The 27829-nt window shown below is 35.7% G+C and overlaps 1 protein-coding gene and 1 long non-coding RNA gene across 4 annotated transcripts; one reads left to right on the forward strand and one right to left on the reverse strand.

Moving 5' to 3' along the window:
- The first annotated feature begins 1379 nt into the window (after window positions 1-1379).
- LOC149708862 (xibalbin-1-like) lies at window positions 1380-27748 on the forward strand. 3 transcript variants are annotated; one of them, XM_089864344.1, is made up of 4 exons: window positions 1380-2444; window positions 25907-26004; window positions 26323-26377; window positions 27256-27748. In XM_089864344.1, exons 2-4 carry the CDS (start codon window positions 25932-25934, stop codon window positions 27392-27394), a joined length of 267 nt encoding a protein of 88 aa, XP_089720470.1. In that variant the 5' UTR covers window positions 1380-2444; window positions 25907-25931; the 3' UTR covers window positions 27395-27748. The 3 variants fall into 3 exon arrangements, with proteins under 3 accessions (XP_089720470.1, XP_089720469.1, XP_089720468.1); XM_089864343.1 differs by having other exon boundaries at window positions 1380-1728; XM_089864342.1 differs by lacking the exon at window positions 1380-2444 and adding an exon at window positions 24979-25280.
- Window positions 20086-22792, reverse strand: LOC149708863 (uncharacterized). Its single transcript, XR_016381229.1, has 2 exons — window positions 21682-22792; window positions 20086-21322 (listed from the first exon to the last, which is right to left on the reverse strand). It is a non-coding gene; the product is annotated as an uncharacterized LOC149708863 (long non-coding RNA).
- Window positions 27749-27829: the final 81 nt, after the last annotated feature.

Below are 27829 nucleotides of genomic sequence, written 5' to 3' on the forward strand. Positions count from 1 at the left end.
CATGGTTTTCCTTGAGATTTCATGATTTTGCATGAGAAATCATGATTTTTTCGATTTTATGATTTTCTTTCAGATTTCATGATTTTGTTTGAGATTTTATTATTTCGTTAGAGATTTTATTATTTCGTTTGAGATTTCGGGATTTTGTCTGACAATTCATAATTTTCGTCTTTTTAAAAGATTTCATTGTCTTGTGTAAATGTCGGACCCCTCGTTTAAAGATCATTGTTAGATGTCACATTTGCCGCTCCATCGATTCCAGTGATTCAGCCTCCTTCCTAAAGACGTCAAATGAAAAAGGATCCTTCCTTCCACGCGCTCATTTCATCCTCATCCTACATCCCTCTCCCCATCCTCTTTCAGTTTCACATCAACAGATTCCCTTCGAAAAATTATCTTTGTGCCATAGTTGTAAGATTGTAACCGACTTCGTGACAACAATATATTTTGGAACCACTATAGTAGAATTGAGTGTTGCTAGGAGAGATTTTAAAATTCGATTAAAAACTGATTTGTTGAATGCCACTATTAAGAGATGATGCTAAATGTGGTAAGACTAGGCCTATATGGTGAACAAAGAGCCTGACAAAGTGACAAGCGTTATACTTTTCCAAAGTTGCATTACGGACGAAAAATTGTTTAGCAATGGTATTGTTCTTAAGAACTCTAATCACAACCAACAGCATACGGATCAGATATCTTTTGTCGAAATATATTGTTACACTCTCTATTGTTATAATGAAACAATTCAACCGTCCTGGAAAATTGACACTATCCTCTCAAACATTCAAAAATCATTTAAGGTATAGTTTACTTAAATTTTAGCATAATTTACCTAAATTTAAGCATAATTTACCTAAATTTGAGTGTAATTTACCTAAATTTGAGTTTAATTTACCTAAACTTGAGTGTAATTTACCTAAACTTGAGTGTAATTTACCTAATTTTGAGAGTAATTCACCTAAATTGAGCGTAATTCACCTAAATTTGAGCGTAATTTACCTAAATGTAAGCATAATTTACCTAAATTTAAGCATATCTTACCTAAATTTAGCTATAATTTACCTAAATTTAGCTATAACTTACCTTTAGCTATAATTTACGTAAATTTAGGTATAATTTTCTTAATTGTAGGTATAATTTACATAAATTTAGATATAATTTACTTAAATTTAGGAGTAATTTACGTAACTTTAGGTGCAATTTACTTAAAATTAGGTATAATTTATTGCCATAGTTTATCATGGTAATTTACAAGGGTAATTATATTTTTGGTAATTATCCGAATTCTAAGCGAACCCATTAATAAATAATCCAGCTTGTCCTCTCTCTATCTGACTTTGAGCTTTTTCTCTCCATAGAACTTGTGCCATCAAGCATGCGCGAAAAGGCTGAAAATTTTGCGGGGGAGTTGAAGTGTATTTCTCCTTCGGCGCGAGCAATGGGAAACTGACGATAAACGCGCTCATGGCCTGATAGTCCATAACCCTCGCAACTGTCACGAGCTCTCGATATAAGAACTCGTTGCTTCGGTGACACGAGTGCAAATAGTGTTTTAAACTTTGTTAATATAAGAGCTTGGCCGCTCTAAAATTCCCTGGCACCTGAAATCTATCCTCGCCTTTAAACCTCGGCTACTTTTTCGTTCGTTCGCAATCGGTACTGCGCCTCTCAACTACTCTCTCTTCTCTCTCTCTCACTGATCATTTATCGAGCGAATATCAACAGGTTAGTTGCCAATATGTTTTGCGTGTTGTTATGCTACTGTAACATGTGACCAACGGTATTTATCTCCAAACTCGATCGATGATTTTGTATCAATTTATTTACTATTTTCATTGACTTAGATTATACAAATTTGATATTTTGGAAAACACCACGTGGTGAAGAATAAAGCTGTAAATCTAAAATTTCACTAGTGGTTTTTGAATTATATATTTTTCTTGTTTTTGCTCACTACTTTCTTGTTTACTGCACTGCATTTTATGTCATGAATGTTTGCGACAACTTTTCTTCCTTATCTTTTAATTTTTATTTGTTTTACTAATTACCACCAATTTTTCTTACCTGTCCACTTTTTTTCTATTGCTCTATCATTATTTTTATATCATACCATTTTTACGCGCATTGTCTCAAAAATATTCAATTTTTCTTGTATATTAACATAAATTTTATCTATATTTTCTCAAAATGTTTTGTTCTTGCTCTGTCTAGACTTGAGCATTTTAATGGGAGGTGTTTCTAAGCTATAATCTTCGAATTATTGCTGCCAAATAATTCTCAAATTATTGCTTACATCTAATTCTCTAACCTCTTCGCCTATACTTTCTATACTTGCACAAATTTCAGTAGTTACTCGGTTCTATCAAGGAAATTCGCAATTTTATTAAAAGCCAAACCACTTTTATCAAGGAAATTCGCTATTTTATTAAAAACCAAACCAGGTATTTCAAGGAAATTCGTTATTTTATATATAAAAAAAAACTCCGTTTTATCAAGGAAATTCGCTATTTTATTAAAAACCAAACCAGGTATTTCAAGGAAATTCGTTATTTCGTAGCATAGGGGCTAGCCACCACCCCTCTATGCATTGTAAAGGCGTTAGATAAGGGGCAATAAGTCGCAAGATGACTTGGTCCGATTAGCTAGCTGAACTTTTAAAACTCCGTTTTATCAAGGAAATTCGCTATTTTATTAAAAACCAAACCATTCCAGTTCGTAAAAAGCACCCTACCAAAGCCAGACAGCTTACCTAATAATTTATAGTATCAACTCATCTCTACATTTAGCGTTTGCTATAAACAAAAATACTGTACTTTGCGGTTCTAGGAATAAACGGATTGCAATTAATATAAGAGTTCTTAGTAAATGACTTTTTTGCCTGCACTGAATATATACTAAAGTGTTTGCGAAGAGATTAATCCGTTTGCTTTCTGGACATAAGAGAGATGAACCCGGGCTTCACAGTTATTAGTTTAGCTCTGCTGATTTACTTTCGCATTGAATAATATCCGATACGTAGAAAACGTTGATTGAACCAGAAACTGATTTATGAAATAGAAACAGGAATGAATAACAGTTGCCATTCGACGCGCGTCATAATGCATGACCCCCTTCCGCCAGATGAGGGTGTTTAGAAAAGAAGAGGCAGTTTTTTTTAGAATTCACCGAGGTAAACAAGATTTACGCCCCCACCATCACCGTCATCAAAACGTCGAGTTGGGAGAGCCAATGACGTATTTTAAAAAGTTTAATTGCACGTTAAGGTAAGTAAAGGTTAATTGATATTCATTACTGCTTCCTTTGAATAAATAAACAATTATCTGATTTAACAAATGGTGATGTAATTTGAAAAAAAAAGTTACTATTAGAAACTAGAAACCTTCTCGGTATATATTTTAAAATCATTAATAAACTTCATAATTGAAGCTCCATGCACAATTAAATATATAATTCTCGCTTTTCGTTCTTTAATAAACGCGTGGAAAATACGTTAGGGAAATAACCGACGAAGCTCATTCGTTCATAAAAGAAAGCGAGATTGAAATGACTTGGTTAAATTTCACTCGGTAAACATCTTCGATAATTATGTAAATAAAGAAACGTCTTTAAAATAATTTGAATAAATTATAAACCACCGAATAAAATTTAAATAATTTATTTTGAAAAAAAACTTATTAGGATCGTTCCTGCTATGATTTTTAACGCGTTCAACCTATCATCCCTTGAACCTTCTTCACATTCGACTGCATATTAAAAATTTCTAGGCCAATGGTCAGAAATAGCTTATGGTTTTCGGTCCAATTACACTCGGTTTAGTAGGACATTTTGGATATGTACGATCCAATGGGACAGAAGCATAATATCCGAAAACGCCTTTTTTTGTTGCTTGGTGGATCCAATTCAGGCTTCCGATTAGGCAAGGTAGGTTGGGTTGAGTTGGGTTAGGTTAGATACTGTCCAATGGGATGCTTTTCAGTAGGATTCGATCGAACGTGATATTTTCCAATGGGAATCGGTTCAGTGGGTTTACTGTCCAATGGGATTCGGTTCTGTGGGTTTACTGTCCAATGGGATTCGGTTCAGTGGGTTTACTGTCAAATCTGATTCGGTTCAGTGGGTTTACTGTCCAATAGGATTCGGTTCTGTGGGTTCACTGTCCAATGGGATTCGGTTCTGTGGGTTCACTGTCCAATGGGATTCGGTTCTGTGGGTTTACTGTCAAATCTGATTCGGTTCAGTGGGTTTACTGTCAAATCTGATTCGGTTCAGTGGGTTTACTGGCAAATCTGATTCGGTTCAGTGGGTTTACTGTCCGATGAGATTCGGTTTAGTGGGTTTTCTGCCCAATGGGATTCGGTTTAGTGAGTTTCTGTCCAATGGGATTCGGTTCTGTGGGTTTACTGTCCAATGGGATTCGGTTCAGTGGGTTTACTGTCAAATCTGATTCGGTTCAGTGGGTTTACTGTCAAATCTGATTCGGTTCAGTGGGTTTACTGTCAAATCTGATTCGGTTCAGTGGGTTTACTGTCAAATCTGATTCGGTTCAGTGGGTTTACTGGCAAATCTGATTCGGTTCAGTGGGTTTACTGTCCGATGAGATTCGGTTTAGTGGGTTTTCTGCCCAATGGGATTCGGTTTAGTGAGTTTCTGCCCAATGGGAATCGGTTTAGTGGAACGTATGGTATAACAACCCCACATTTTGGCTATATTTGATTTGCTCCAACACTTTACAGTTAGGGCAAAAATAATTTAACCGGTTTTTATTACAGTTAATTCCACGTGGCTCTGTGTTCTTTAAAATATACTACTAGTAAATTTGAAGTTAGAGACTACATCCGACGTTTTTGTCTGAGGAAATTAAATTCTCTAATGGGCTAGGGTAATTTATCGCTATTCTTCAGAGTTTTTTTAGTACCGGGAGTTTATCGATAGTTTCACTTAGGAATAGGAACAACCGTCCTGCCATAGACCCTATAGCTCCAATTGAAGGAACGTTATGTGGGTGGGTATTAAACTTGGATAAAGATGTAATTTCGCCTACGTTATAGTCTAAAAGCTCCAGATTGGTTGCCCCATTAGAGATAACGAGGGAGCCGAATACGAAAGGAACCAGGCAAATTTCAAAGGGACTTGATTTCATCCGTTAAGCGATGATTCGTAAGTGGTATTGTATACTCATTCCTGCATGGTAAAAAACTTCACCGGCAACAAGTCTGGGTTCATCCCATAACACGTGCGGTGCTATACAGGGAAAACTTTTAGTTGATTTACAGGTGCTCGTATAGTAATAAAATGAGGAGTTGAAAATACCTTTATGAAAAAACTTTTGAATCAAATCTTTTGTTCCTAACCCATTACAATAAATGATTCAGCCATTATAAATAGATGATAATTCGGAAGTTCGAAAGCTGTTGGCCCTCACCATTACCAAAAGTAACACTCTATTACAAGTTATGGTAGATGCGACGCCCAGCGGCCATTTTTCCCCATTGTATTTTAGCTTCGCTGTAACAAATTTTACGCCAAGGCTTAGCGATTTGAAGCATTTAACACTAAATGAAAACCTTACACGGGCCCGAATCAGGAATACACAGATATTTTGACTTCGAATCTTTAACATGACATTTTCTGGGCCTTTGTGCCGGATTTAAAGCGGAGGATGTGTAGAAACTGTCACCCCTGACGTCATGCATAATTTATTTCAACTTAGAAACCACGTGACATCGACGCCCCAAGCGACCTTTGCTGGTGCAACACGAATGTAAAAAGATCTTTGCGATGTCTGAACGAGTATAGTTCTAGGGTAGACGGCTGTCCTACATATGTGAATAGCCAATCCTTCTCCTTACCTTCAATCAAGTATTACAATAGAGTCTGTGGCCTCTTAAAGACGCCAAGTAGAAGAAAGCTGTGTATTCCTGCCTGAATCTATAAAGTCTGGTGTTTTACTTCTTGCTTTCTTAAGAAGGAAAATCCGGTATATTGATCCAAAGACCTTATACATGGCTTCTAACAAAAAAAACTTTGTCGGACTGATATCATTGAAGCCCTATATAATATTATCTTTGGATCCACATCGCGAATGTTCCATCTTAATCCTACATCAAGCAGACGAAAGGGTCTATCTGGATTAGATTAAAGTCGAATGAAGTCAAAAATCATCAATTTGTACTCAATATCCAGGTTTTAGACGGGTTACGAACGAGATGAGGAAATAAGGGTTTTGAGAAAATGCTTAAAACCGGATTAGGTCGTGGGGAAACCTTTTATTTCCGCTATTATTTTAGTTTAAGAAGTGTAAGACTTTTGTCTGAGGCTCTATTATTTAAAATTATACGACTACCCACAAATAAAATTTTAGGGTTGGAGGTGAAGACGATAATAAGTCAACTTAAACCGCAGCAATTGCATTCGGACTAAAAAGATTATTCTAATTAAACAATATAGCTGAGTTATTACAGGTCAATTGAATATTAATTCCATGCGTTTTATGAACTTTTGTACTTCGAGTCAATATTTAAAAGAAATTTTTATGTAAGAACCATCGTAGTGTCTGGCAAAACTAAACTGAAGACACGTTCTCTAAGCGAAAACTAAGAAAACGATATTCGAAAAATGTTTTATGCATGTAAAGTTGATCTCCGAGCTTACGACGTCAGATTTTTTTAGGTTCTAGAACTCATAATTTTCAGACTAGGAAGAGTCATATCATTTACACAAGGAGGCCAAGCTCCCTGGTGGAGTCAAAAGCATGGCCTCCTTGTGTAAATGATACGAATCCTAGTCTGAAGACTATCTACAGACTGAGTATCGTCAATAGGCCAAAAATGACGTCGAAGTCCAAATGTTTTTGGAAAATAATGCGAAGGAATCGTGTTTCAACTTATTGGCTTTAGGTTCCACTATTTTGAAAAAATTGACTTATGTCCACGTTCATTTTCTTCATAGAAACTGATTCGAAACCTAACTCTGAACGGTGACTTATGGAGAACCCACAAAGCATACTTTTTTTCGTACAAAGTCACCTAACAAATATCATAATGGTGGGCGTGTATAAGAAGTTTAGGCTTGAAAAGAGCAAGTAAAGGTTGAAACATGAAGTGGTACCAATGACCTTGGACGATGACCGTTTTGTCACTCAAACCAAGTGCCTAACCTCCCTCCAGCTGATTGGTGGTCAAGACAGAAAGTTTTAAATGTTAAAGGCTGGTGAAGTCTGGTCCTCTATAATTAACCCTCCGTTGTTGGAGACATTAAAGCCACGTTCACACTTACACGGGAAACCGATTCGGAGCGATTCAAATCGCTTCCGAGGTTACAAGTGTGAACAAAACTGACAATCTTGAAACTGATTACAAACGTGGTTTCTAGTTTTCAGGGGTATTTCAATTGGGATGAGTCTAGTCTTAATGGTATTTTCACCGGAGAGCAGACAGCACTAATATGAGCTTCATAATGTGTGAACCGAGACTGTTGAAATCGCTTTAAACTGGTAATAAAGAGTGTTTCAAAGGTAGTCGGACAGACGAGTTGTCAACCGACTCCCGTGAAAGTGTGAACTTAGCTTTATAGCACTTCCTGTCTCTGCGCCATATGACGCGTTCCTCATTTATTTTCCCTAAAATAGAACCTTGACGTCAATTTTAGTCTATTGAGGCTACTTAATCTATAGATACTCTAGGTTTGATAATCACACATATTATAGAAGTGACCGATAATGATTGTGTCATTATCCTAGGTCGGTTCTTTAGTAAAATTTTGGCAAGAGAAGAATAAATTTTTAATGGTTATTTATGGAAAGAAAGAATTATTACTGAATTACAAAAGCGACAGGTGAAAGTTGTTTCGGTAAACCAACTTATTACAACGTCAAATATATTAATTATATGAAATGTTAAAGATTTATCTTCGTACGCGGAGAACAGAGGCGAAGAAATCAATATTCAAGCAGACTCAGCGGAGTATCCAATCTTCTCTGTGGTTGCCAGCAAAGTAAATGTTAAGGTTGACCATAGCATTCTTAATAAAAGAAAAGGGCAATACAGTACGGTTGCCCGAATCTTGATGTTCCCTAAAGACGCGAAAGGTCGGGAATCGTGCCCTCGGATACTTCGTTTCATCCCCACATCCAATCGTCATTAGCCTTTCTTCATTGCTATTTGGTCTCCTCAAAAGGTTGCAGCGACTGCACGAGTCTTGTTCCCTTCTATTCTTCGGATCATTTTATTTACTAAACTAGCTTTGACTCTCACAAAACTCTCCATCTGAACAGAGAGAATGTCTTCTGTTCAAGGTATCATCCTCAAGAGAGATAAAGTGACGAAAGTAAAGAACCATTTTACTTCTACGTTGTTTTGGGCCTATAATAGCACTTGTTTCTTAGATATTGTTTGCTTTTTTCTACCATCAGACTGCTTCGAATGCCAAAGCAATCGCCATTATTTTTTAAATAGAAAGAGACAACTCTATCTGGAACTGCGTGTTTACTCTAAACATAACAAGGGGGGTGACATTTTTCTAGGAAGCCAACTTGCAAAATCCGAAATCATACAGTAAATCACGAAATCTTAGAAGAAATAAAAATCTCTGATACTCGCCAAATCCCTGACCAAATCATGATATATTTTTATAAATCACTAAATGACCGTAAATGTCTAAGACAATTTCGAAATAAAATTTTAGGCAAAAATCCCAGACTAATTTCTGAAAATCGTGAAACCAAAGAGGATATCCACAAACTTTAGAAGATATTACTAAGTGTACAGCAAAATCGCAAAATCTCTAACAAAATCATGAAATCTCTATGGTGAAGTAGAATGATTTTAAAACGCAATCCCGAAACGTCTTAGTTTGAAGTACGCAATCAAGTTATTAAACTCAATTTTTTAATACGGTTCAGAAAACCAATTTCTCTTTAAAAATCATCGAAAAATCCATATCCATATTTGAAAATAATTCAACCCAAGAGTAAGCGTAGAGTCTTTAAAATTAAATAATAATTACTGTACGGTTTCGGAACTTATTTTTCGGTTAATTTGTTGGAAGCATCTGTTAAACATTTTAGCGCAGGACGCGGGTATTTACGGGGCATCTTAAAAACTGCCATACAAAGAACAGTAACACCCGAGTATGTAGTTTCTACGAAAATGGTCTTGGTAATCCGATTGTTTGCCAAGCGAGGAATCAGGTTCTTTCCTCAGAATCCCTAAAAATCAAGAAATAAAATCCAGACGTTCTGTTTCAATTCACGGAAAAAATAATAGCAAATTTTCTAATTTAGAAATTCTCTTTAAAAATTTTAGGTTCAATGATTTATTAAGCTAACGTGCTGTAGTGATTCGAAATTATCATAAACAGCGTCTTACATTTCGAGAAATAAAGCATTCGCCTTTTTGCACGAGGCTAATTTAAACCATTCTTTTACATACGCATTTTTTTGGTGTACGTGGAATATTTTTTATTTAGTTATTAGAAACTTAATAAGATAATTATAACTAAAAAATCGAATATTTGGTAACAAAATAACACCAGGAATACCCCTAGATTTCAACTACTTGGTGTCTTTAACATGCCATTTTCTGGGTTTTTCTGCTCGAATTAAAGAGGAGGAGGTATAGAAATCGTCACTCTTGACGTCATGCATTTGATCTTAGAAGAAAAAAGACATTGTCGAAGCTAGAGACCAATCCGCGCCGAGCAAGAGGTTTAACCAAGTTTTAAGTCCTTCCCCTTACCTTCAATCAGATATTAATATGGAGTCTATGGCCTCTTAAAGATTCCGAGTAGAAGAACTCTATGCATTCCTGGTTATATTTACCTCAGCAACCCGTTGTATTGCGTAAATGAATGGTTTCATTTTGTTCATGTTATCTTTTGTGTATTTCATAAAGTTGCTTGTTTGTTCTTTATGCCTATTATATCCCAGTAATATTGTAGCTTCTTTATTTGAAATATAAAGTTGTAAAAAAGGTCCGTTTATTTAAAGAAAATAAATCATCATTTAACGACTATTTAGTGGTCCGGTACCTTAGAGCAAACGAGCCACACCGGCTATAGCTTAGCTAGTATATAATACACAACAGATGTTCATTGTTTATTCAACTAATTTAAAGGCATTATCACCTAAAAGCAAAAGTGGACAATCTCGTTGAAGGAACGTGGTTGGTAAACTCACTTCACATCTTGTTGTTTGAAATCACTTCTCAAGTAGAGGATTAAAACATTCAACATATGGCAACTGATTATTACCCTACGATTTGTTTAATTTTTGATATTTCAGTGATAAGATAATAGCCTGTAATACTGGCTCATAATTTGTTATATAAGATCGATATAATCAAAATATTTACAGTGAACTTGTGTTGTTATCTTCTATATCAAGAATGGGAATGATCGCATCACGTGGAATCCTGATATGTTTTAGATCCAAGCATGGGTCAATAAACAAGAGTACATAACCGTCATGGCATATGCAGGGAAACGAAAACCTTCTAAGCTTTGTTCTCACTTGCACCGGAATCGGTTCAGAATGGTTTATCCAACTAGCATTGAAACCCTCGGGTGTACCTCGTATGAGCAGTTCCCGGTAGAGCAGTTCTCGAACTAGCAGCCGCTATTCCAAAAAAAAACAGCGGCGTTCTTCAAAACTGCTGTTTTAGAAATAGCGGCTGTTATTTTGGGAAATAGCAGTGTTTGTCTTCAATTTCGAGTATTTCTTAACAATACAGTTATATTCGTTGTTTTCGAAAACTACCTTTTTCTGTGATCATTTAGTCAGTAATATGACCTACTAACGGATCGTGTTTTTAAAGTACACTTAAATATTACACTATTCTTCAGGCTGTATCAGTTTACAATTCTAATACCAGGATAGAAAATATTTCAAGAAAGCTTATTTTATTTCGGAAGTAGATAATTGTAAAGAGTAATTTTTTGGAAAAGGCATATTATTATTTGGGAAGTGAAAGATGACAAACAACAACATTTTGGAAAAGGCGTAACATTTTTACACCTTTTCCAAAATATTACTAACCTAAGTCTAACCAATCAAAACAAAACCTAAAAAACCCAACCTAACCTAACCTAACCTAACCTAACCTGACCTAACCTAACCTGACCTAACCAAACCTGACCTAACCAAACCTAACCTGACCTAACCAAACCGAACCTGACCTAACCTAACCTAACCTGACCTAACCAAACCTAACCTGACCTGACCTAACCTGACCTAATCAAACCTAACCTAACCAAACCTAACCTAACACTATTTGGGGTTCAAATAATCAACTTGAAGCTAACCATATCTGACCTAGTTCTATTTAAGTTCATATAACACAGCGTACACCATAAAAAAGAACAGTCGTTTTTCGCATTCCTGTTTTTCTGCTCTTTAGAGAACTGCTGTAATGGTACGCCGCGTTTACGAGAACCGCTGTAATGGTACACCGCGTTTACGAGAACCGCTGTAATGGTACGCCGCGTTTACGAGAACCGCTGTATCGGTAACTGTTGTAACGGGTAAACTGCCATTTCGGGAAACCGCTATTTAGGGAACTGCTGATATGAGGACCGCTATTATGGAATCTGCTCATACGGGAACCGCTCATCTGAGGGCTTCCCAAACCCTCGCCATTACCAAATTCGAAGAGATTTCAACAGTCGTGGTTCCTACTTTAAGATGCTTCTATTATTGCTATCTGATATTACTTCTCTTAGTGCTGTCTGCTAATGCAGGGAAAATTACCCTTAAGGCTAGAATATATCCCCCAAACCTTCTTCATTTTGGTTCAAGAAACCGCGTTTGCAATTTTTTTCTCGATTTCTATTTCACCTTCACACTTCACTTTGGAAGCATTTTGAATGACTTCGAACCGGTTTCTCGGTTAAGTGTGAACGTGGCTTTAAAGTTAAATAGACCGAAGCTATAACGACAATATTATATGTATTCAGTACTGTTCAGTTGGCTGGCAGGGATCTCTTTACAGCTACCACCAGGACATCTAAAAGTAACTTTAAAAAATTGCGTAATCAACGGGCTAAGTATTTTACGATCATTTAATTTTAAGTTCCATAATTAAATCGTTTGAATACTAAAAGTGTTAACTCTTTTCATATTGTTCTTAACTATCTCATCCTTCTACTAGTTGAATTTCTCTTAATGTCCGAATAGTGTCGCTAGAGTCATGTCCTTCTTTTATTTGCCCATGGTCAAAGCGTTCTCCCTTCATGCTTAAGCATAGCTTAGATAGGACCAGATTGTCTTGTGATGTCTAGAGAAAGGAGAGATGTAAATCATGGGGAGCTAAGCTCCACCCACTAAGACTTCCTTCCTCCCAAGCCCTTGAGCCAGTAACCGTATTCCATGTGTAACTATCTACGTATTCTTGGTTTCATAAAAAAAAATCTAATTTCGTTCAGCCTTGAAGTTGCTTGTCTTTCCTAAAAGATGATATATGTAAACCTTGGGCGTAGGGAGGCTTGGCTAAGGGGATTTTAACACAGAGAATATACCAAGAGGAGTGGAAGATAAACCAATACCAGAAGAGAATAATAGGAGAAGGGTTTAGAATTTGTAACTCGAGTCCGACCAACCTCAAAACAAAAACAATCACTGAAAATTCACGCAACTACAAAGCGTAAAACCAACTTCCACTAAAACTACTCCCCAGGTTATGTCACTTTAACTTTTAACTGGCTTTGTCTGCTACAATGTGAATAGCTTGATTCCGTTTTATGACGCTCACTTCAGCCAATTTCATTTAAAGAATGCACATTATACCCTTAACTGTTATTTGATTCTCCAGGCGTCCCCCCACGACATTAAGGGACTCAACGAGGACAGCTCCTAAGCCAATCAAGGAAGGGAAGGTAATTTGAGATTGGTAAAATAATGTTACAGCCACAAAGCATTATAGATTCATCAAGTGCCATCCTTCGCTTATATTCGCTTCTCGCAATACTTAGTAGCCCTGAGTTTTTAGGGTCCTAGTTTCGGTGAGCACGTGATCGCGTTAATAGAGTCGTCAGTTTACTATTCTGCTTAAGCAGGCTCACGTACTCAGGGCCGGAAATAAGGAAATATTCTTATAGGACATGCGTCCAGTGACCTCTAGTTTGACTGGAAAATTTATAGGACATTGTCCACTGGAGTGTGCAAAAATAGTGTCGCATCTCCATAGTCAAACCATCAAAACTACGGAAAATATATTGGTCAAAATGTCCAGTGTCCCCCTTAGTTTTTAGAAAAATTGTGGGACATTTTAAAATTTTATTGGACAATGTCCAGTGTCCGGTGCTTTTTTCCGACCCTGCACGAACGAACCTCTTCCACCTTTAAATTATATAATGAATAACATTTTGGCTACTTTATAATTGGGTAATTTGGTAGAGTTTTAATATGAGAAGAAAATTGAAATTGAAACTTTTCTTTGATAATTGCCATTCAAATTTTTTTTCTGACTCTTCTCAATAAGGCAATCTTTTTAGTAACCCTAAGACTAGACTCTAAAATGACCTTAGTCGTTAAGCAGATAACATATTACGTTGCAAATAACTAAATGTCCAGAAACCAGATGTAGTTCCCTAAAACACTAAAAGCATTGGCAAAGGCTTGGTCTTCTGCTTCTCGACTGTATATTCTCTTTGATTTTACTGGCTACAGTGTGATGGAATTGAGGGAGTGTCTCTGAAATTTTGTGGACTCTGAAACTCGCGGACGCCGATCAATCGATTCCGCGAAATTAAATCCTTGGTTTGCGTAAGCAGCGGCACACATGACCCCACTAAACTCTATCTCGAGGCTACAAAAATTGTATTTCGCACCGCTCCATAAAACATAAGTTACATTGGAAGTAAAAGTATGACCAAACTGTATGATTTCACGAGATTAACCATATACGTTAGGCGAGGAGATTGAGGGGAGATACACGAGAGTGCCTGGTTTTCAAGTTTCGCTGAGAGTGATTATTAAAATCCAAGAGGGTTAACATTGCAAACTCTACTAACGGAGACATCAGCCTGGAAGGTTTAATTTAATTCTCAAGTAGAGCTAGGGCGAAGTATCTAAATTCGATTCTTCAATTGGTCGTGCGCTAATATAATCCTTACACAGCGTTCAGCAGGAGATCAATACCCAAACGTTCCATAGATCGGTTACCTTGGTCAGCGTCCCAATGAATCCAATATTGAAGACCCCCTATTATCTTTCCTTTGCGTTAAATGCGAGTTCCTTTAGCATTAGCAGAGCTTTCTATCTCCCCGTTGTCTTATGTAAGACGGGTCTGAGGTAAGATGGCAATAAGCAGAAATTACTTCATGAAGACGATGGCATAGTACAAAGTTGCCTTTGATTTGTTTCTAAAACTTGAGAGAACCTCACGTGTTTCGTAAGGGAGATGAACAAAAGGGAGAAATAAATTGGACACGGTCGAGGAGAGTCAATGAAACGTGACGTTCGCGTTACTTACTTTTAGGAAGGGAAGGATTCAAAACGATTCGTTGCTGCCCACTCCAGGCGATAGTTACATCAGGTCGAAGAAGGGCAAGAAAGAATGATTGTTTTGCCTTATCGAAAACTTAAATCCGTTCCTGTCTTCTTCAATAAACATTTCATCACTACTAGGCGTGTAGGAGGTTTATCAGTTGAAGGAAATCAATAAAGCGAATGAACACTCTCAATCCTTTGTTTAACTTCATTTGGTGCCTTTTCTTACGATTGCCTTGTTGCAAAGTCTTGGTCGGGAAAGAGTTTTACGAATTTAATCATATGCGGCTCAATATTTTGAGTAACATGACATATGTTTGACGACAGTTTGTCAATTTCGGTTTAGATTTTGTAAGGAATTCTAACTAAAATGAAGGAATATTTCTTCCACTAGGAATCTTTAAGAGTTCTATAGATTCCATACTAATATCTGATTGGAGGTAACCGCCCGCTCCTCCTTCCTAGCGATTCATTCGTTCTTCACATACATAGGACAATAAACACGCGACACAAAAACAACTTGTTTACATTAGGATTCGGTGCGGATCCATCGCTAGCTGCGACAATGTATTTTGGTATCTAAGGTCATAAACATTAGGCCTAACGTCAAGAGTGACGGTTTCTATACACCACCTTTTTAATTCAAGCAGAAAATTGGCGTGATCAAGATTCCAAGTAGATGAAATCTATCTATTCCTGATAAAGTTACCTTTAAGGAACACATAACTTCGATAAATTAACAACGCATTCGGGTTTGATTCCATTGAACATTTCTATTGGTTTTAGGACATTGTTATTTTTGAAGGCAGTTAGTCATTTTAGGCTCAGATTTTGTGAGAAACAGATTCCTGTTGTAAGTGGATATATCTATGAAATTATCTTAAAGGAACGATTTACTTTGTTAAATCTATAATGCATTAAAATTTGACTAAACAGTAGATTTCAATTGATTTCATGACATTGCTATACCACATGGTGTCGAAAAAACACGGAAGTCGAAACTAGCAGACGACTGGTATTTTCTGAGAGAATTACCTTAAAGGCATCATTTACAACAAAAAAATGTATAAATAAATGGCGTGGGAAATACTACATAATTATAAGTTATTATAATATTATATTATTATATTATTATTAAATCATAAGTTATCACATGGATTCGGCCAATGCACGTAGTCAAGTAGCTAGTTTTTTAAAAAAAATTAAAATTTCACCGTTGAATGCCGCTTTAAAATTTCTTTACCATGAAGTACCTCTCATTGAAATATGACTCTATCTTTTTAATCTTTCAAAGTGTGTAAACTTACTGTATAATTCATCATCTTAGAACCATTTTTGAGTTTGCCATTCGAATCGTTAATATCATTTCTCTTTACTACTTTTTCAAGGCACCAATCCAAAAAATTTACATTATTTAAAAATTAAAAGTAAATTTGGTTTAGTAATTGTTCATCACTTTAAGCGTTTCCTAAGAATCTGACGCGATTATCCTTTAATACGCCTTACTATTTCGTAGAAGGAGAAGTCCCAATCACCCATTAAGGTCTTCGGGTTTATGGCGATAAAGACGTTAAAATGGCCCATCTGCCATTTATAGTAAGAACTAAACAAATTTCAAAAGCCATTTTGCCCCTTCTCAATACCAAATATTCTCAGAAACTACCCATAGAATTTTATAGTTTAGTTTCACTTAAGTCATTAAAGCAAGGTTTATTCAAAATGGTTTACCGGTTTTGAGGTTTAAAGAAAGTATATGCGAAACCGTAACAAAATAATTGGCAACTGTATATAAAGGTTAACATTTTTGGTAAAAGACATATCTATAGAAGAGAAATATAATTCTCATATTTCTTGGTTATTGTTAATTCTATTCCCAGCTTTGATCTCTTTAAAGGACTATAAACGGATATCGTGTAGCGGATTATTGATTGAAACATCAAATGTAATTATTCACAAGTTCAAATATAGTTTACATATTTTGCCGCAATTAACTGCTTCAGATCAAACGGACTTTTAACTCATAAATTGAAATTAACTTCGTATTGAGATAAAACGTATAGAAATTCGTATAGCCACAAGATAATAATACAGCTCCAAGGGACCATTTTCTTATTTTCGCCATAGATTATAGTTCTAAGAGTTTTGACGTTAAGCTTGCTTAGATTCCCAATCGCGCTGACCACAACACAGAGAAAAATTTCTAAATAATAAAAAAGCCACCCGGAGTTTTTGCAATAACGCTTCCTAGCGGTTGAAAATGTAACTATAGTGAACTTTTACTTTTGAAAAAGTATGTAGAAACGTAGTGGAGAGGCCTCGAGATGCAGTTTTGCGTGTAATATTTATTTTACTTCTATTGGCTTTTAACATCTCCACTCCTCTATTGGCTCGAATAGACTATCACGTGCAGAACAAAATCCTACAAGGACAATAAGGGTGGGATTACAATAAGGTAACCCCGATCTCCGCAGCAGTTGGCGCCCAGAAACGAGATGCAGAGAGAAAGACTTGATGAATTCAAATTCGGCTTAACTACAGAGAATATATTAGGGACGATCGACCGACAGAGTCTGAACCTTTGAGTATAGCACTATTACCTTATGGTATGGTATATCCGCATAATTTGGAACAGTTTTGTACTCCAAATAAGGTCGTTAAATTTTCACATATCAAAGCACATTTATTAGCAAATACAATGTACCATAATCATTGCATGTTACTGATAAAGTCTCAATACCATGACACGTTTCACGCGAAATTAACATTTCCCAGCATCACCATTACCATATCTACAGACGAATTAATATAGCACATGGATGCATGCTCGTCATTAAAGGTAATAATGGAAATTCCAGGAAGAAACTTTAGATGGAATTAGATATGAGCCTAAATCCTTTAACGCCCCTGCATTTAGGGAACTTGTGCTAAATCTAAAATCCCTGTTCACCCCTACTATCCATTATGTACTTACTTAAGACTGATCGTCCGACCGTATTCACTTCTTACTCTATGAATTGTTAAAGCGTACAGAATTTAAAATTTCAAAATCAAAGACTTAACCAATATTTTAATTTTAGTACTAGCATAAGTTGCAACGGTATTTTCTAACACTTACCTATAACGGCCGGGGTGCCCAATGCGCGAGAATTAGCCTATATAGTTTTGAAAATATTGATTCTTAGAAAGTTACAGATGTGGGAAAACATTTTGAAAATCTAAATATGATGTTACTATCACTTGAAGCAAAATTTTATTTTTTATTAGATAATATGCTTTAATAGTTACTAACCATTTCGTCTAAAAATCTTGATACTAGCACATAACTTGATGCGGGGGTAACACTATCCGCAATATAATTAGCCTAATCCCATTTTAACGAGCTCTCAAATTAATGGCGAGCCAACTATTAAGGAATTAATGTCGGAAATTCTCCAATGAATTTGCTCTGCTCGGTCTTTCACCAAAGCAATTCCTTCTCTCGCTTACTTACGACGGAGCTTTTATAGTTTAAACTAGCGTGAAGAATTTGCGATTAATGAGATATGGTAGTAAGCAACCTAAAACGCGGGAGCTCAACATTCTATATTCAATTGTGCTCTGGAACATAAGCTAATTATATCCCCACTAAGTCTCTTCTACTTTGAATCTTTAACTTGTCATTTTCTGGGCCTTTCCGCTTGAATTATAGGGGAGGAAGTGTAGAAACCCTCACCCTTGACGTCACGTATTTAAACTTAGAAACCATGTTATTGCCTATGCGCAACGGACCAAAAATTAAACAAGTTCTCTTTACGTCGTCTTCCTATATATTTGAATAGCCAATGAAACCCGAGGAAGGAAGAGCGGGGAGTTTAAAAACGTTTTCAGTCCTACCCTTTTATCGTATATGTTAAATTTTCGTTCCATGGTTGATCTAAACTTCGTTGTTTTCTTTTATAAAAGGACTGCTACTTCATAGATTTTTAATAAAAATTTTATTTATTACTTTAAAATAACGGGAGCTTTCGGACCGTGGTCCTTCTTCAGCCGATACAATTTCTAATATTACCCTTTTATGTTGTACAATTTTTGGACTAATCAAAGAGAGATAGAGAAATAAAAAATGTTGATATGATTAACAAAACATTTTTTTTTATAAAAGGCTTAAGAAAAAACTATGGATCGAGTTTTCATTTGATAAAACTTCAATAACAGAAAATCTTGTTAGAAGCACAGGACTTCATCCAATGAGTTTGAATCCCTACAATTCTCTATGAAGTTATCATCAGTTACATCTAAATTCATAAAATTTTAGTCAGATGCAACATAGTCAAAATTTTGCTGTGGTATGGATCTTAACCTTGAATCATGTTACCTTCTAAATTTGAACCATTTTTGGGCACCCTCTTAATGTAAACTACACTTTCAGTTAAGGTACGTTTTTTTTGGTCCTTTACAATTAAATAAAACAATGATTGCTTTAAGTAGTTATTTTACACTTAAACAATCAATACTGTTTAAAAATGCTGGCACAATTAAAAGCTGGTTCTATTATTTGCCTATGATAATTTTACCATTATAAATCTATACATAGTGCTTAAATCTATGATATCAGCAGCATGTTTCTCTAACTCTAGGGGAAGCCTTCATTTCAAAAAAGACTCGATAAAAGTAATCAAGAAATGTTTCAATTTAATTATGAAAGATATTTCGTAAGACAACGAGAAAATTTTGAATTTGAACCCTTCCACAGTTCAAGTGACATGGTATGTAGTTCCAACTAAGACTGTACCGTGTAATGTTGAAGACTTACAACTATAAACCTATAAGGGTAAAAGATGGGGCTCTGCAATCAGTTTAATTAAAGACTGTAAATGATCACTCATGTAGAAGTATTCCCTTTCGAATCCAAGCTAAGAGCTAAACCGTTGACGTAAATATTCGGGTATTTATATAAACTACTAAACTACAATTTGAAAGAGAAATAAATCGTAGTATGGTCGAATTGAATCGAAATTTAAATTTGTTATCAGAAATTTCAGTCGCGTATTTGAAGAGAGAAAAGACTCCAGACTAGAGTGTATAAATTTACACGTTTTGACTACAAAGCACTCCATTATTTTTGGAGAAGTTCGTTTTATAATTGTGGATGGACCAGCAGGGGCTAGTAAACTTGAGGACATACCTCTCATAGCATGTCGCGTAGGCAGGCTTTCGTGTCTCTAAAAAACCGGACCTTTATTTTTGGAGGTTCTCATCCTTGAGCGGATGCAATTAATCAGGGTTGAGTTTGGCCATTAATCAGGGAAGTAATGGGAATTGTACACATTCTGACGGAAAGTGGAATTGGGGCAAGTCACAAGTCACCTTTTTTTTCCTCAAACTTTGTCGCCCAGTTACAGGAGTGCAACACACTCCCGAGAAAAAGACGACGCTAAACGGATAGGAAGCATTAATTTGATTCACTTCAGCCTGGAATACATAGATTTCTTCTACAGTTCGGTTCAGCTCAACTCCTTGAAAAAAAAAACATTTTTACGACTGCCACCGCACCTACAAATAATTCTCTTCATCCACTGGGTTAATCAGTTATAAACAAATAATTTGAAAACAAAAAGTAAGATTAAACTCGTAAACATTTTTATTCTACTTTGAATGACACTGTGAAAGTATGTAATTCCGTTACTCCAACTCTCTGAAATAAGCTGTTACTGGCATGATTTAATTCTGCTTTTTCATATTTGTTGCTATGTTGGACGTTTTACTCAATGATCATGTAGCGACAGTAGAGTCATGTGACTCATGTCAATCTTTATTTGTCCTGGGAGAGAAGAAAGCAATTATTACCATCGCGCAAATTTATTTAAAAAAGGAAAAGAAAACGATAATGCATAGTTTAGGGTGGTGTGATTCCATTGCTTGATTACTCCAAGCAATATACTGTAGAATGAACCAAGTAGGTGAGACGGGATAATTGCTTACTTTGGAAAACATGGAATAACGAAGATAGAAGACATAATATAATTCATTAATCAGAGCCTTTAAAATATACAATCTAAAATACTCGTAACATAATTAACTAAAGAGTTCCGTAACTTTCAAAATTTATAGCAACAACATTTTGGGGGATTTTGCAATTCTAATTAGCACTAGTACATAGCCAATGAACATTTTCTCCGTGAGCTAGTTGTGTGACAAGCTCATAAGTCCATCGCCAGCGGGGACTACAACAACAAACCTTGGCCCACACCTAAATCGCAGTAATTTTATCGAAAAATCATTTATTAAGGAAATTTTGTCTGCTAAAGTGTCCACCTGTGGCCTTATTTAAATTTTCTAGTTTACAACGAATCTGAGAGCTCAAAAGCATTAGTTCGAATTGTAAACAGCTTCTCACTTGCTCTTACGATTGTCCTGGAGTTCTAAGCTCACCTAAACGCTCTGAATTGGTCATCAAAAAATTGTACAGAGAACCGTGACGGTTTCAGATAACACAAAATTACAAATAAGATTGTTGAAAAGTTTGAAACTTATATTAGGCTTAATGTAAATAAAGAAAGAACCTTGTTTGAGAAAACATCTGCATATTCTGCCATCTAGTTGTGTGACGACGTTCGATGTCTTGGCATGTCCTTTCAGTTAATCCAGAAGTCCATTAAACTAGCCTAGGAAGTGAACAATTACAATGGCTGGTATAGCGTACGTCTCTGCTGGGATAAAAACTCCTTCTAATTCCATGGATAGGGGGTTAAATTTTTCCCCCTTTCCTAACGCAGTTAGAAATCTCTAGCTCCTCTCTAGAAAGTCTTTCTTGACGTGAGCGGGGCGTGACTTCTTCAGCCCATGAACGCTGCATCTCTAAAGGGTAGATTGTTTGCTTTATAAAAAACTAAAAAAAGGAACGGCCACGGTTGTTAAAGGGAGGGTGAAGTAGAAAATCAAGTGGTTTTTTAATCGATTCTTCTACTAATTATAAAAAGGCAGGGGGTTACGCGATTGGTCGGACGTCCTTATTTAAAATTATCTTTTAAATCTGAACCTAATTTGAATTTTAAAATCATTCGGAGCTAGTATTTCCTGAATGTTTGACTATGCAGACTGGTCTTGTAAATAGTAGGGGAATCGATAAAAAAAACCACTTGATTTTCTACTTCACCCTCCCTTTAAATAGTTTTTTTTTCTATAGGTTTATGAAGAGTCATAAAAAACTGGATGACCTTGACTGTTCCAAAATTCACATCCCCATCCCTTCTCCTATTTTTAAGCGGGCTCGGTTTTACAGTGGAAGGGGGCGTTTTCGGCCAACAGTTTTTTCTCTCTCGATAGGGTCAATTTTGGCGTACGAGTCGCACCTAAACCGGAGATCTGAGAAAAATTATCGCGAGGTAGCGAATGTGTCGCCCTTCTTCAGTATTGCTACACAAGAGAGGGGATTCCCAAACCCCGCTTTTGGTTACTTCCTAGGCTAATTTAATGGACTTCTGGTTAATCTAATGGAATTTTTGTCTTTGCGTTCTTCAGAGGTGCGAAAGCATTGGTCAGACCCTTGCTGGCAGGCTGGGCGCCTTTTTCATCCCCTTTCCCTTCGCACCCCATCTATTACCAAACCATCTTGTTAACTATTAGGGCTTTAATTTCTAGAGTTGTTGGTAATTACAAAGCAGAACGCTTCCACGTATTTACCCGGGGGCAATTTGGGCGCGTTTAATTCTCGAATACTTTAGTCCATTTAAATAAGTGTTGGTACATAGTGTTTTATTTTATTGTGATTGTGTATTTACTTCCTGTTAATCGCTAAATGAACATATTTATTCCTTCATAAACGTGTCTAGTGTGGTGTAGTTTTGGTTATTTGATTGTTATTTAGTTTTCCTTAACTGTATCTCATTGGTAAACTAACCGTGCATTTCGCAAAATGAAATTCTTTCTGTATTTACTCAATGCATAAAAGATAATGGTTCCTAATACTGGTCAAAATCCGGTAAATCAAATGCTTTTCACTTGATTATAGTATTGCAACAGTTTCGTCCTTCTGTAGTTTTGAATACCAATTTCATCCGTCGGCTGTATTGCGATTCCAAACAAAATAAGCGTTGCTCTGCTGTCTTCCAGGCACCGTATTATTTTATTTAAGGTTCAATTTAAATTCCCGGGTATTTCGAACTTAGTTTTAAACACGTATGAAAAAATTCTATTCTGCAGTTCAAAGATTCTGATTTAGCTTCATTCAATCCAACTTACAGGATACCCATTGAATCCGTATCCAATTATTTTCAACCATTACCATAGCTTTATACAATACTTCAAAAGATCCGTTTTATTGAAGCCACTCTCTCCATCTTCTTTTCTTATTCAAAAGTATTTTTATAAATGTCGAAGCGTAAGATTTTAATGTTAAAATCGGATTAAGACTTTTTGAATTAATTTAATGGAGTTTTTTGGGGTAAAACTTGCTATTTTTACTTAAGCTATTAAAATCTTTCTTAAGAAAGGTTGCCTTATTAAAGAGAAAAGTGAGCAAATAAAGAAGGGATTAGGCTTTTCTTCATTTGAGTGCTTTTACTAAGAGCTTCATTTAAACATTCCTAGTTATTAAGATGGTTTAATCAAAGAAATTCTCGTGTTTGGGAGGTAATATTATAACATTTTCTTTAGACATTTAACCCATATTTAATAGTTTCTCTTAAAAGACATACCCGAACACAAAGATTGAACTCCCTTAAATTATGAGAATCCTGGAACCTAGTTTGGAAACCTCCGCTCTGTTTGGCAGAAATTATAGATAGTGGAAAAAAGGTTACGACACGTATGTAAATGAAAAGCAAATTCATTTTCTAAAGTGCCTTATAGCGAATGAAAACTGACATGAGATCCCCTTGTTTTTCGCAAACTTACCCGTATCGGTTTGAATTTTAAAGAGACTAAAATTCTAGGAACGCTCTGGCTCGTTACTGAATTAAGTGCGAGTTTACCACTACTATCAAAGACATAAATTTTGCTAATGAAGAATTCAATAAAAAAATTGCTACCCGTGGTGAACTAAATATTAGAAACTAAATATTTCCTAAAGCCACGATTTTTATAGCTTATCGTTGGATTACGCCGCTCTCGTCAATTTTAATATGTAGAAGGAATAAAACATTTAGACTACTCTAAATTCCATCAGGAATGCATAGCTTGTTAACTTCAAACTAATATCTGCTTGAAGGTAAGGGGAAGGGCTAAAATGTTTGTTAAACCACCAGCCCCTCCTTCCTCGCGATTCATTGGTTCTTCACATAAAAATTACGATCATTAGACGACTGAAAGATAACATTTTACGGCCGGGTTCACTAGCTACGACAATGTCGAGTGTTTATAAGTTCAAATACATTACGCATGACGTCAAGCGTGATGGTTTCTACAACTCTTGTCCTTTAATTCAAGCAGAAAAATCCAGGAAAAGGCTTCTTAAATACTCCAAGTAGAATAAATCTATGTTTTATGTATAAGTTCGTGATTCAAGATGTCTTTATCCATAGCATCAAAAAGTATATTTGCTACGAACACGCGTGGCAAATGAAAGGTTAAACGGGAGTCCAGTTGTGGTTTATTTTTGGTCCTCTACACCTTCCGGAGAAAGATTTGCCCCAATCGGAAATCATTGCCAACTGTGATATCTATTTCCAAGGACGATGGGGGACGAAACAAAATCCTCAGATTAGGTCCGTTAACTGTGAAACGGTTCAAGTTGGGTGGGACGCCAAAAATGGGGAAGGAATAGTGGGACGCATTGATAATTGGTCAAGAAAGAACACAGACGAACCAATTACAATTAATTCCGACTATTTTTGCCCCCTTTTTGGCGTCACATTACTAAAGACACGCACATACAACCATAGAAAGTTCTGGAAAGTTCACGTCATTCACATGTTTTTCGAAGAATTGTTAAGCTTAGAATATATGTGTACATATTGTTTTTTAAAGTCAATATTTCCTTTGAAAATCCACTAAACCCTTATGAAGCATTATGAAGCATTATTGAAAGGCTAGCTTTCAAAAATTATAGAGATTTTTCCCCCTGAAGGCATTAGTGGGATAATAATTACCCAAGTAGTTTATATTGCAGCAGCTGGAATGAATGCAAAATGACCATAAAAATATTCATTACCCTTAATTAAAACGCGCTAAGACAAAGGCTTGTCGCGTGACATAGAGAGAAAAGAAGCTTACGTTCAGTGGAAGGGATACAAAAGCGTTTAATTTCTCCTTAGAGGGGTACTTTAAGCCAAAAACGATAATAATCTAAGGCGTTATTTAATATCTTGGGAAAATATATACTGAGAATTTATTTTAATTTTGTTTCCCTCCACAGTCCTACGCAACGAAGTTTCGTCAACTGTTCTTGGCTAACGAGACCTTCGGGCGTTAATTGTTTTAAACAACTAAGCGAGTTTAAGATCTGAGATATTGTCATAACAGTGGTTGGAAAGTCTGTTGTTAATACAGGACAACACCTCGAGGGGAAACTTAGATGTCTAATTGAAGAATTACTTCAATATTCACTGACAATTAACAAAATTTACGTTTACTAACAAACATATATACATTATTAATTTCCATATAAACCAATATTTTGAAACCATAGCAGCCGGAACGTATAGGACCACCAGTTCCATTTTATTCCGTTCTGAAACAAATGCTTAGTTCCATTTTATTAAGGTCTGAGAAAAATGGTTAGAGCGGTCGAGTATTACGGCTTAGAAAAAAGGCTAACAAATGAAAATATCATCCAATAATTATGAGACAGCATGCCACGAAATATTTCATTTATTATGTAAGGTACAATTCACTGTCACAATGGTATTCACCACAAACGTATTTCGAAAACTATTTGTCTGACCAGAAATACGTGCATTTTTTAAGGAAGCAGTTAACCTTTACTACAGCCCTATTCATAATAAAATGAAAAATCCTCATTGGCTATCTTCCACGATGCATTGGTGCTAGAGGCGAAGTCACCGGTAGAAAAGCGTCGTTGAATATTACGATCGGCTGATAAGACCTCTTATTATTTTCTGCTACTTTTAAAATATTTGTAACTTGGTTTGAAAGGTTTGTAACATATGCGTAGGAAAATATTATTGGGCGTGGTTAACTCGTGTGCCCCCACCCCCTTTTGTCATTGAGCGCTCATTATAAATGGGGAGGCTTCTAAAATATACTGCCCTTTTTTAAAAATCTGAATTTTGTTACACTACGTTGCTAAAATCCCTAGATAAGAAATGTTGGTGTACAATGAGCATATTCGTTCGTTATATCGAAAAACTTGCATTTTGAATAAGGGTTGATAATTATTTCGTTTTGTAAATAGTTTGACAAGACGATTTGTGCGAATTTGTAGAATGTTGGAAATACGCAATGTACACGAAACTGATCCATACACATTTTTTCTCTTCTTAGGTTCTCAAGAACGACACCATTGAAAATGACGACTTACATGTTCTGGGTAATTCTATTGCTTATGGGTACTACGTTTGTAGCTGGATATGCGTCAAATGGTAATTTTAAACAAGCATTTTAACTATCCCCATCATCAAATGCAAAAAACAATAATCGTATCTGTAGTACGAGAGGTAGAAATGGCCAAATTTAATTTGAGGTTAATTTTGAGTTCACATTTTGCCGATAAACCAAATACAGGAACCTTTCCTAGTCATATTTCGAGATTAATAGGAGACAGCGAACAAGATGCAAAAAGAAAAAAACTACACTTATTAATTAGGAGAATTTGCAATAATACCTATTGCAGATACGATTTTTCAGTTTGCGTACACGATGACTTCTATGCATTTTTCAACCTCTGCTAACTTTTATAGATGTATATGCTGATTACAATGATAACTTGGCGCGTTTAATTTTCTACAGTCGGAAGTAAGTACATTTTGAAAACATTATTGTTAATGTTATGATTTGAGCCAATTTCTTGGGAACGAAGCTTATACTGGTTGTTCAAAAAATAGTGGTATGACTAAAGTACAGTTGGTTCTATGAGAGATTTTGAGTCGAAAATGTTCTATGAGAAATTTTGAGTATAAAATGTTCTACGATATTTTGAGTCTAAAATGCTCTACGATATTTTGAGTCGAAAATGCTCTACGATATTTTGAGTCGAAAATGTTTTACGATATTTTGAGACGAAAATGTTCTACAAGATTTTGAGTCTAAATTATTCTGATATTTTTAGAAAATGTTCTACGAGATTTTGAGTCGAAAATGTTCTATGACAATTTGAGTCGAAAATGTTCTATGACAATTTGAGTCGAAAATGTTCTATGACAGTTTGAGTCGAAAATGTTCTATTAGATTTTGAGTCGAAAAGGTTCTACCATATTTTGAGTCGAAATTATTTTACCACAATGACCATTGTTAACAAAATAAGATTTGAATGTTTTACAAATGGCCCCTTAATTTATTTGGCATCGTCTTTGTAAATTTAAGGGACCATTTATAAACCCCAAATCATACCTTGGGACGAAATCTCATAAAACATTTTCGACTCAACATCTCTCTTAGGACTCAACGTACTTCAGTCCTACCACCCTTTTTCAAACATCCTGTTTATACAAGGAAAATAAATGGTCTGACGATTCGTAGCGTTGTCGTGTTGGCGATTTCCAATCCCGAAATTCATAATAATCTCCATGAAGTTTAACATTAAGAAATGGCACTTCATTATACGTTCGCTCTAACACAATTAAAACTAATACTATGTAATCTAAATATTCTTTGTTATAATTACTTCTTTCCAGGCGAAGCTGCATTCGACGTAACGCCAGTTGCGATCATCGACCGCACGATTGTTGTTATAGTTCCGCCTGTCGATGTAACCTGTGGGGAACCAATTGCCGGTGTCAAAGGGTCGGCTTATTTCAGAAATGGGGAAAGTGATCCAATTGTCAACCTATTAAAATCTCTGTGATGTGTAAAAAATCATTTCTGGACGGAGCCCAACACATTTTTGCTTAATTTTCCGCTTTGAAAGAATGAATTTGTGCCAGAAAATTAAATAAGTTTGGTGAAATGAAAAAATCACTGTAAGGAACAATAAACATGGAACTTTAACTGAAGAGGATTAATGTTGAAGAAATATGAACCTAAGTCACTGATATGTTTAATATACTTTTTCTTTTCACATATTATTTTTATACATTATTGAAATTAAAATATGTAAAATACCTCACTATCATAACTTGTAAATGGCGTTACCGTGTAGCGTCGATTTTGAATTAAACTATGTTTAATTTACCCTTAAACTAAATTTCCGCAAAGAAAGATTTCATATTGTCATCAAATTGCCATAGCTAAACGACTTTCTCTCGCAAA

This window comes from Phalangium opilio, unplaced genomic scaffold (genome assembly GCF_054372755.1).
Source record: "Phalangium opilio isolate 3A_F unplaced genomic scaffold, DU_Popi_V2 ptg000013l_1, whole genome shotgun sequence".
NCBI classification, from domain to species: Eukaryota; Metazoa; Arthropoda; class Arachnida; order Opiliones; family Phalangiidae; genus Phalangium; species Phalangium opilio.